This window comes from Hydra vulgaris, chromosome 03, assembly GCF_038396675.1.
Source record: "Hydra vulgaris chromosome 03, alternate assembly HydraT2T_AEP".
In the NCBI taxonomy this organism is placed as follows: domain Eukaryota; kingdom Metazoa; phylum Cnidaria; class Hydrozoa; order Anthoathecata; family Hydridae; genus Hydra; species Hydra vulgaris.
In genome coordinates, this window is record NC_088922.1 from 39,614,418 (window position 1) to 39,626,426 (window position 12,009).

Sequence of the window (12,009 nt, forward strand, 5' to 3'; positions counted from 1 at the left end):
GGTAAACCAAATGTAACAACATTAGTAACGTAAGTAACAACATTACGAAAAATATTATTAAAAGATATTATTATGTGTTTCTAGAATAAATAATAATGAAGGCCAACACCTAGGCCTAAAGCAGTAACACCGCTTGACTGGCAAGGTTGACAAATCTTTCCAGTCAAGTACACCTTTGCCAAGTCACATTATTTTGAAAACATGGAAACAACATAATATAAACATATATAATAACTATAAAACACAATATATTTATTTAACTTTATATGACATATATAAACACCTCATATAACAATTATATACACATTAGATAAAATACATTTTATACTATTATAAAAACAAAAATTTATAAAACTATTATATAATACATACTACCACATACACATATTTATCAAAAACTTTTTAACTTTAAACATTATATAAACATATATGCAAACTATAAGCATATATAACTTGATTTGCGCAAACAAAAATTTAAAAATAACATGAGAAAATCTAAAAAGATTCATATATATATTCATATATAAAGACACATATCTTGTAATAAAATATCAAATTATAATCATATTTAATTTAAATCAAATACTTATTGAATAAAGAACAAAAAAAACAGATAAAAGAACTGCAATTCTTGTAACAAAATTTAATCTTTACAAACAAAAAATTTGAGTAGCATTTCATCTTGAAATGGCTCCAAGCAACATGTTTTGACGCCTGAATGCTTTTTTTGATTAAAATGTACACACAACTTTATATATATATATATAGACCTTGTTATGAGATTTTATTGTGTAGCAAAAATACTTAATTCTAATGAATGTAACTAGCACAGTTTTGATATTTACGATGTTAAATATTATATAAATAAAGTTAAATATTATAAAAATAAAGTTAAATATTATATAAATAAAGTTAAATATTATATAAATAGCATATTTTAAAGTATTGTGAAGTAATTAAATTTAATTTTAAATCGAATTAAAAGTCATTTAAATTAATATGACAAAAATTACTGGTGAAATCTTAATTTGGTATTTGAAAAAGATGATATTTCATTTTAATTTATTTCTTACAACAATCTTATACCTAAAATTATCTTTTGTTTAATTGTCACAATTTATTTATTATGTCTTCTTTGAATTCTTTCTAAACTGTTAGTAGACTAGAGCTTAACTTAACTTAAGTCTACTAATAGTTTAGAAAGTATTGAAGAATTTAAATGTGATTTTAAAATAATAACAACAAATTTAGTGCTAACTAAATTTGTTGTTATTATTTTAAAATTTCTATAGCTTTTACCCTTCCAAGTATTTAAGTCAACTATTTGTTTCTTTCTTACTGTTATTAATAATATCTTTATGTTTTGAATAAAAAAAACTACAAATATTTTATCTTGATTCTCTTATTTTTTCAGTTTCGGATCTTTCATTCTTTTTTTACATTCAGTCTCTTACTTACATTCAGTTTTGATTCAAATCTTTGTCCTGTAATGGATTTTTTCAGCATGAAGTTATTTTGAAATATCCAAATTTTGAATCTTTATTACTATTTAGAGTTGAGATAATAAAACTTTCAACTCTTTCAACTTTGATGTCAATGACTTGCTACTTGGCATCAAAGTCATTGTTAAAATTTTGTCATTCATTGATGCCAAAGTTATTGGCATCAATGAATGACAAAATTTGTACTTTAACTTATGTTATGGTTTCCCTTTCCCTGAGTCGTGAAATTTTATTCCTCCTACTAAATAGTCTTTACATTCATTTAAGATTCTTACCCAATGACATCATTTACAATCTGATTCTATTATCACATCTCCCAAGTTTATGTAACTGAACTGGCTCCATTAGTCAGTATATCCATACTATTATTACATGACTTAAACTTCAACAAGTCAAGATATATGTTTCATATTGATACATAAATTTGCATATGAGACATGTATCATAAGATACATGTCTCATATTCATAACATACATGTCTCATATTCATAACATACATGTCTCATATAGAAAATCAGGGAATACTCAGGGAAAACTGATTTTCAAAATTGCTATTAACCCTGGTGTACAATGAACCTAATACCCTATTTAACCTTTGAACATTAGTTTACACATTACCTCCTTTAAATTCTGTTTTATGTATCACATTCTTGTCATGTTTACAAAAATCTTTTTTTAAATGTCAGGTTTTTGTCATGTTGAAAAGTCTTTAACACCTGTTTTTTTTAACTTTTTTTAATATTACTCTTATGAATCTTTTTTTTTTTTTGTTACACATTTCTTATAAAGTTTTTTACACAGAAAATCCAGAAATACCTTGAAATTCAAAACAATTGGCTTATAGAAATTTTACCAATCTGGTTTTTGTTTTACACTCCTTGGTGTTTTTTTATTAGTACCAACACATTCTTTGAAAATTATCCTTTATGGTATTTCCTCCATGCCAGATTTTTTTAAAGCAGTTGCAGAAAATAATCAAGCAAGTTCTCATCATAACATGAATGTTGCATACTTTGTATGGAACAAGCTTATCGACTCAAGCAGAAAGAATTATTTAAATCTATTACATAAACGTTTATGTTTGTGATACAAGAGTTTCTTACAGCATTTGTGAGACGTCTTTTCTGCAAGTGATCAACCATTCACGGAGTGGATGTTGGAAAAGATATCATACTGCATCCACTTTTTGATTTCTCTACCATCTAAATTTGACCTGAGTGCAGCTCCTGTATTTGTTTATTAGGGTGCTTGAAGCCTAAAGAAAATAGCCCATTTGAGACCACAAAAGTTTAAAAGAAAATGCAAAAAAGAGGTGTGTTAACTGTCTAACCCTTTTTAGAAAATGAAAAAAGCAAAACTAATCACCTTTTTATTTCTTGAAAATCTACTGAAAAGGCCCTGCTTCAATAGAAAGTGTTTTTTAATAATTTGGTCAAACTTGGAGTTAGTGAAGGTGATGGCTTTTCAAAACTTTGACTTGGTATTATTGATATGACTACTTTTAATGATGTCTTATCACCACCACAAGTCCTGGTTGCTGTATCAGAGAATCTTTCAAAGAACTACAACAATATCTAGCAAGTTTGGTCTTTGATTTAAGCTGATACTTAGGGCTTTACTGTTTCTTGTGGGAAGATGTTGCCCAAAATTATATATGGACTATATTTTCATGCAAGCATGTACCCCTGCACATGGTGCAATATTGTCTAAAGAAATCTTTTAAGTTGTTGACCTCTCTATTTATTTGGCTCCCACTTAGAAACTTTTCATGCTTTCAAACCTTCTGGAAGCAATGTTAAACAGGTCTAAAAGTTTTGAAATGTGAACTAGGTGTCTTTTGTTTCTGAACCATCAAATGCACTGATTTTGAAACTTATCCCACCAACAGAGCTGCACCTTCTTGGCATTGTTAATCATCTGTTCAAAGCAATGAAAGATGTCTGGTCAAAAGCACAACAATGGCTAGTACCATTCCATACTCAAGAATAATCATATCATGGAGATCAATTTGCTGCAAATAGTGTCACAGATTGCTAAACTATGTAGATCATTTCCAGCAAGATTTATCCTTGGTGCCATTGACTCTATTAAAGAGTATAGAGGGAATAACTTCAATGTATTTCAATGTATTTTGAATATCTGTCTCAGGCTGTTGTTATCTCTTGCTTTGGCATGACACCAGCAGAAGGGCTTTGCAAAATGAATTTTGCAGTTCAAGAACTCTTTTTTGGCATTGTCAAACTGTAGCATCACTTCAGAAGTCCATATTGTTTTTTAAAACACCAAAAAAACCACTGGATTTCTACAGTAAACAGGGCACTATATAAGTTCATCATCACTTCAGTGCACACTGAGAAAAATTCAAACAACGGGTTAGTCACCTGAAGTATGCTCAAAGGCTTGAGAACTGCCTTTTTGCCTTAATTAGCAAACATTTGTAAAAAATTTAGGTTATTTTTTGTTAAAATTTATTTATTTAATAGAATCTAATTTTTTAAAAATGTTGTTTTGTGAGTTTTTATTTAAATTTAAAGTTTTTTTTTTAATTTTATTTTAATCAGGTCTGCTCTACAGTCAAGTTTGAACTTTTTCTTTTTTCTACAAATACTATGTTTGCTTCTCAAATGAGCTCTTGTTTTTGTTTTTCAAAATTCAATTTTTGCTTTATTTATTCATATAAGCTATTTTGTTAACCGTTTTCTTGCTCTTTAGTTATTTAATCTTTTTTATATTTCTAATTTTCTTTATCTTTTCTATCTATCTAATCTGTCTAATCTTTTCTATACTCTAACTTTTCTATTTTTTCTAATTTTCTAGTCTTTTCAAACTTTTTTATTTTTTAGTAATTTACAGTTTTTTGTAAACTTTATCAGTTGTTTAAAAATTTAAATTTTTCAATATTTTTTTTTTTTTAACCTTGTTTTAAACTTGTTTAGTTTTAAACTTGTTTTAGGACCCTAGATCGTATACTACTCCTCTACATGTTTTTATGAAAATTTTGTTAGGAATGATGGGAGAGTATGAATTTGATAATATTTACAACCACTTCTATAATCCAATTCCAAGTGCATGGGTTATCTACTTGTTTTTTGTAATCATCAATTGTATTTTACTATTTAACTTATTGGTGAGTGCTTTTCTTTTTTTGTCTCCTAATTTTGTTCCAGCATAACATAAGAAGCAACTTTTTTTTTCTTATTTCTTTATTTCTTTTTCTTTTTATAAAACTTTATCACTAATATTTTGAATATTAATATCTAAAGATCTTACACACACACACACACACACACACACACACACACACACACACACACACACACACACACACACACACACACAAACACTTACATGTTATTTAGGGAACTTGAATGTACTTAATAGGTTGGTTTAGCTGCTGATGATATTGAAACAGTACAAAAACAAGCCATCCCAAAAAGATTGGCAATGTTGGTAAGATTTTTTACTTACATAAGTTACATAAGTGGCTCTATGTTTTTTTTTAAAACCTCTGTTTTCAAGACTTGTTCTAAATAAATATTATAGAAGGTTCTAATAAATTAGTTCAATCTATAAATCAAGAAATCTTTTGATTTGTAAAAAAATAAAAATAATAATTGATAAAATTTAAATGATATTGGGTAAGAGATTTTATACATCCATTTTTGCCTTAAAGATTCAAATTTATAAAGTTCTTGATAATTTTGAATTCTTGTTAAGTTAACTAAAGATAGCTCATAAAAAAAGCTCTTTTTAAGGAAAGCATTTATTTAATGGAACTTATAGTAGCAGTAAAAGTTATATTTTTTTATCTTAAAAATATGACCCACCAAGTGCTTATAATTGGATTCTATATACTAAAGATATTTGAGGCATGTTATCTAGGTAATTGAAGTACTAGATAGTGTTCAATAATGTTAATTTGTTTTAGGATGACACCAATTATGTTAAGGATTTTGTTTCTAATATGTGTTTAAAAATTTAGTGTTTAAAATTTATTATATTCATTTGAAAATTATTAGCATTAAATTTAAAAACTCTTATGTTTGTTATTTTATATGTCAGGTCAGGTTATTCTGCTACTGGTAACATGTAACCTAGTACAACCTGCTTCATATCTTCCTGCCTTGTAGGTTATGCTTTTTTAGGCAAAGGCTAGGAGAAGCCAACTCTGACTTAACACACCCTCTACCTTGGGGCCCTTGGTTGAGTAAAGGCTAGAGATAGTGTCTTGGGTAGACATTAACTACATCTGGCTGCTGTCTTGTATAAGGTCTCTTAGGCAAAGACATAAGGGTTGAACAGATTATATCGGTTTATTCTATATGTTGAACAGCTTTGCATCCCTTTTTCATCTATTAGGCTGGCTTAGGTGTATTTATAATACATCGTTTCCAGTTTAGGATGTTGAATCCTGGATCTTCTTGACTCAATGCATGGGTTTTGCTTGTGTCTCTATTTTATGACTAGGCAACTCATTCAATTATCTCCTAATAAGGGTAGAGCTCTAAAACTCAGTTTTATGGTTCTGAGGCTGGCTGGTTGTCAGGTTTCCCGAACTCTGTGGTAGCTCTCAGAGAGACTGATTCCATCAACAGCTGTAAAATAGGGTTTATTAATAGTAATGAGGCAATTGCCTCATTACTATTAATAGCTCAGGGTTTATTAAAAGTAATGAGGCAATTGCTTGGACTATTAAATAGTGTGCTGAGTACTATCTATGCTTTGAGTCAAGTTCTTTGACAAATCCAAAAATGTGTAAAGTATCAAAAACTATAAAACTATTGTCATCACCAAGTTCTCTAAATCTATCATTCACTAATATATTGTGGTCTTTGAAGTAACATTTCTTCTATTGAGTCTTATCTCTTGCAAAGTTCACCAGACCTACTTGCACTTTGTGAGACTAATTTGAGTTTAATTTGTAAAAACTTCAATAGTCACATGCTTGGCCTGGGCATTCACCTGTTTGTGGGAAAACTAGGTTGGAGACCTAGGTTTGAATTCACAGACTATTCTTTTATGTGCTTTTATTTAGCACCACTTACATCCATCACCCTCTATCGCCCTTTGTTCACTCTATCACTCTTTGTTCTATATTGCTCTTCTTCATCTCAAGACAGCGCTCTTTTTGATATTAGTTATGATAAAATTGACCAAGCCCATTCTATTTATCCTTCAACCAATATGGTTGTTGTTGGTAACTTTAATGCTCATTGCACTGAATCTTTAGTATAAATAGTCAACTTTCCAAATGGCTTTCCTGACAATTTGAATCATTTACCTACTATACTCGACTTATATCTTGTTTCTGATCCTAGTCAGTGCTCAGTTCCTCCACATTCACCCTTAGGTGATTCTGATCACGGATTGATCTCCCTAAAACTGTTATCTCATTTTCTTCATCATCAGTATCCCCCTATCAATGTACCTCTTATAACTACTTTAAAGTTAAATGGGACTCTTTGCCTGATTTTCTTTGTGATGACTCTTTGGTAGAAATCTTTTGTCTTCCGAATCTTCCTGTCTTCAGGCTGGCATGGAATCTTTTATACTCTCTCAACAATTCCAATTAAAGACTCACTCTTCTCTATAGTTTACCTCTCATTGTCCTGCTGTAATTTCCAATTGTAATCATTACTTCCATATCATAACCAAAACATTTCTCTGGAGAACAGACGTCTGTTTACTATTGCTAGAAACAATTGTAAAAAGGTTTTGTCTAACACCAAAGCCCATTATCCTAAGGTCACAAAATCTTTTATTTCATCTCAAAAAATAGGCTCCAGAGACTTTTGGAGAATTTTAAACAGTGTCTTTAATAAGAGCAAATCTGTTATTCCACTTCTTTTGCATGGTTTCGATTTTGTTATCTCAAAGACAAAGTTGAATTTTTGTTAAGAACTTTTCATCAATCCTACCTCATGGTTCCACTAATCACATCCTACCATTGTCACATCGGCATAATGTTGCTTTTCTTTCTCTTTTCTATAAATACTATAATGGGCGCTGCTCTAAAGAGCTAGCGTCTCTTGTGCCATTTACTAAAATTTATTTTTGTGTTACTTGTCATTCAATTAAGTCTCATTCTTTTACTTTGACTGCCCTAAAAATTCTTATTTGTTTATTTTTTTCCTCTAACAGTTCTTGAGATTTGTTATCGCAATAACGAGCAATCAGAGAGTGTTGGCTTCTTATCAAGACAAGAATAAATGTTAGTATCATCAGCAAACAATGCCACCTAAGATGTGACAATATCTGGAAGATCATTAATGTAAAATAAAAAGAGTATAGCAATGAAGAACCCAGAGTTTATTTGGGGGGGGGGATGTTTTTGAATTCCCCTCTTCCCCCTTTTCTTCCCCTTCCCTCCCCCTTCCCCATCTCTCTTCTCTTCCTTCCCCCCTTCCCCATCTCTCTTCTCTTCCTCTCCTAGATTAAATTGGTGCCGTGACAACGATTTTTAATCATCATTTTTTTCAATTATCATTTTAATCATTTGTGTTTATCTTGTTTAGTTTTATCCTATGATAAAAGGCATTTTTTTGAATACATGAATTTACTGGTGGACGATGTGACTTTAGTTATGATAAGGAAACTATTTTACTTGAGACTTTAATAAACGCTTTTGTTGCAAATATGGCGATATTAGTAAATAATTATTGAAAATTGTTTAAAGTATTTTTAACATTTATAAACTATATTTTAGTAAATTTTAGAAGTTATTAATGTTTTAAATAATTAGTATTACTAATAATTAGGCTTACCATACGTCCCGTTTTGACCAGGATTGTCCCCGTTTTATGCCATTTGTCCCTGGGATCTTTTAAAAATAATAGACCCAATCTAAGTGATTTAGTTGTCACAGCAAAGGAGGCTACATTTGCCATTCACACAGCAATTCATGATTCGAGCTTCAAAACATCTGACTGTAGTTCAAAACTGATCTCAAAGTTTTTTGAATCAAAATTTGGTGCTGCAAAAACCAAATGTCAAGCAATAAAAAAAAATAAAAAATAAAAAAAAATAAAGGATTTAAATAAATAAAAAAAAACAACAAGAAAACAAAAAAAACACAAAAAAAACAAACAAATAAAAACAAAGTTAAAAAAAAAAAGTCTTCGAAAATGGAAAATAATAAAAAAGAACTAAAATTTTTTCTACCACCAAAAATTTTATGGAAAGAAAAGAAAAAGAACAATTTCAATTAATTTTGTAAATTGTTTATATGTCGTGTATACAAAAAATGTCAAATTTATTTATTTTTTTGCATTTTTCTCTGTCAATTTAGTTGTTGTTGCTTTTTCTATATCTTGACATTTGCTTTTGTTTAACTAATTCTATGTAATGCGTAATATAGGCTTTAATATTGTATGTAGTAGTGTATGTATGTTTTTTTTAATTTAAGTTTACCTTTATTTTGATTTTTTATATTTTTTTGCGAAAAATTTTTTCTCACTCTATTCTTCTGAACTTATGTGATTTTATGTTCATTCTCTTTTTTTTCATTTTTCTTAGACTTACTCCTTTATTTTTTTGTTCTGATTCTTTGACTTTTTTAATATTATTGTTCCTATTACTTCTTTTTTTATTACTTGTATAAATGTAGTTTACTTTCTTTATTATTTCCTTGTTTTAATATTTTATTTGCTTATTTTATTAAGGTGTCATTCCATTGACTAGTTTTTAACTATATGAGTGACATCGAACCTAACTTTGTAAATTATAATTAAATTTGTAATTTCTGATTTTATGGTTAAATAAATGGATTAAAAAAATAGTAATAGTAATAATTATAAATGTTCTGGCACCTTTATCTGTAAAAGAGTTACATGATGACTCACAGACGACATATTTTGTGTTTCTAATGACACATCAAAAAAAGAGTAGTAAAACTATCCCCAGTTCCTTTTTTTTTGGTCCTTTTTACCACTGGACGGCGCTAAAGTAAAACTTCTGGATTTTTAATCTGCTGATGGTGAAACATCTAAAATATTGACTGATAAGTTAATTTCAACATTGCAGCATTATGAAGTTAATAAAATATTGACTGATAAGTTAATTTCAACATTGCAGCGTTATGAAGTTAATAAAATATTGACTGATAAGTTAATTTCCACATTGCAGCGTTATGAAGTTAAATTTAACATTGCAGCGTTATGAAGTTAATAAAAAATGCTGCTTTTTGTTCTGACAATTGCAACACAAATTTTTGGGAGTACATAAAAAAGGTAAAAATAATACTTACAACAGGCTTAAACAAGAACTTGGTGTTAATATTGTTGGCATTGGTTGTGGTGCACATATTGTGCACAATACACTTTAATCTGCTGTGGATGGTCTTCCAATTGAACTTGAAGCTCTTGTTGTGAAAATATATAAGTATTCTCATATCTACACAGTTCGAGTAACTGAGTTAAAAGAATTTTGTGATTTTGTAGATGTGGAATATAGAATAATAATCCAGCATGGAAGTACTAGATTTCTTTCTCTGTTAACCACAGTTGAAAGAATTTTGTATATGTTTGAGGCCCTGAAGTCATACTTTGTTTCTCAAGAAAATTGTCCACGTGCTTTGCAAGCATTTTTTGAAAGTGAAACAGGTAAGTTATATTTCTGGTTTGTGCATGGTCAGCTAAATAATTTTAACAAAACTGTATTAGTTATGGAAAAAAGTAAATAAAATGCAACAGACCTTATTTTGGAACTAAAAAAATTAAAATCTGATCTTGAGGAAAAAATGAATAGTAATTTTGTCCCACAAGGAGCAAAACAGTTGCTCAGAAAATTTAGTGCCCAGGGTGTTAATACATTTATTATAAATTAATATTGACAGTCTTTATGATAAGATGTCAAGTGCGAAAATATTTTTTGCATCAAAAAAGGAAGAATGGAGTTCATTGAAAATTTAAATTGTTTATGTTGACAAATGGATTCCATTATCTAAGCATTTTCAATAAAAAGACATTGGTGTGCCTAATCTGGTAAAAGTTATTGAATACCTTTAGTGTTTGCCAGGAACATCTGCACCTGTAGAGCGTATTTTTTTAATCATGAAAAATATTTGTTCAGTTGACCGAGGTCTTTTGAAGGAGTTCACAGTATGTGCATTGCTCTACTGCAAGTTGAACTTTAGCATTACATGCTCACTTTATTATAAGAAAATTAAAAAAAATTATAACTTGTTAGAAAAGGTACATTCTACTGAAAAGTATAACTCGTATAAAAACAGTGAATAGTTTTTTTCTCATATTTCTTTTGTTAGATTTAACAAATAATACAAAAATATTTTGATGCTGTTTTTTTGCTTTAGATCCCTTCAGCAGCTGAAGGGATCTAAAGCAAATGGAGCTCTTCCTTTTTTATATAAAGACTTTCATGAAACCTAATTATAGGGTACCATGTTTTTTGAAGCACAAAAAAAAACACTATTTTTCTTCCCCTCCTATCTCTGGTCATTTATTTCAGCATTTTGCAACCCCCACCCCCTCACACACACATACAGGGATACCTCTTTCTAAACACCCCCCTGCCTCCACAACCTCTGCGTGTCCTGGTTTACAACTTCAAAATTATGGTAAGTCTAATTAGTAATTAAATTTTTAAATACTTTAAACTATTTTTAATTAATATTTACATTACATAATATATTTACATATTTTAAATCGTGTAATATTTGTAAAATTACCAAAATAGTTTTACGTCTTGTAATCAAATAACTATTCGAACAAAAAACATAAGCATTTGATAAACGTATTGACTATTATTTTAATTTTAAAATGCTGATTTAATTATTAGTAAATCTGTTTATTTAACATTTACTAAAGGCAGTGGCAGGGGGCCAAAAGGATAGTAACCCTTGAAGCTTTTTTTCAGAAATATTCTTTTGCAAATTGCCTATTATACAGAATTGGACGATTATACTGATGAATGAAATTGACTATTATATGTAATTAAATGTATATGAACTTGATTATTAGACTAAAGTACAAAAAACTAAAAAAGAAAGATACTTATAAATGAAAATATGCAGACCTATTTTTTTTTTTAAAGACCTTTTTGCCCCCTCCTTGGTGAATAAAAAAAACATATTTTAAAGACATTATATTTTGAAAATATATAATATTTTATTAATCATTAAGTATAATTAAAAAAGTTATGTTTAATAAATAAGTTACATCTACTATGGGTTATTTTAAAAAGATCTTAAATAAAACTTTTATTAAGTTTTTGTAATCGTTATTTTTATTATTTCAAAAGTCAAAAAGAATACAGGAAAGAAACAACTTTCTGGAAAAGTTTACATATCGTTTTTTTATTTTCCTCTTGTAAACTAAAATAACAAGCTAAAGATCAAAAGTTCAATCATTCAAAAATTAAATTTGCGCGATAGTTATTAAGACAGAAATTTTTTACTTTTGTTCATTTATTAATAAAAGCAGTTTACTCTTAATTGCCAAAAAACAAGTTAACTTTACTCTAAATGGATATTTTAAATCGTTTTATCTTT

The 12,009-nt window shown here is 28.7% G+C and overlaps 1 protein-coding gene across 5 annotated transcripts in view; it reads left to right on the top strand.

Moving 5' to 3' along the window:
* LOC101236772 (transient receptor potential cation channel subfamily A member 1) overlaps positions 1 to 12,009 on the top strand; it is a 101,480-nt gene that overhangs the window by 64,969 nt on the left and 24,502 nt on the right. For 4 of the 5 annotated variants that reach the window (XR_010637564.1, XM_065793174.1, XM_065793175.1 and 1 more), the window contains exons 17-18: positions 4,456 to 4,629; positions 4,884 to 4,952. Coding sequence is in view for 3 of the 5 variants with exons in the window: in XM_065793174.1 (XP_065649246.1) it covers positions 4,456 to 4,629; positions 4,884 to 4,952 (243 nt within the window). In the remaining 2 variants the exon portion in view is untranslated. Of the gene's footprint in view, positions 1 to 4,455; positions 4,630 to 4,883; positions 4,953 to 12,009 lie in introns of those variants that run through there. The other variant, XR_010637563.1, reaches the window with a different exon arrangement.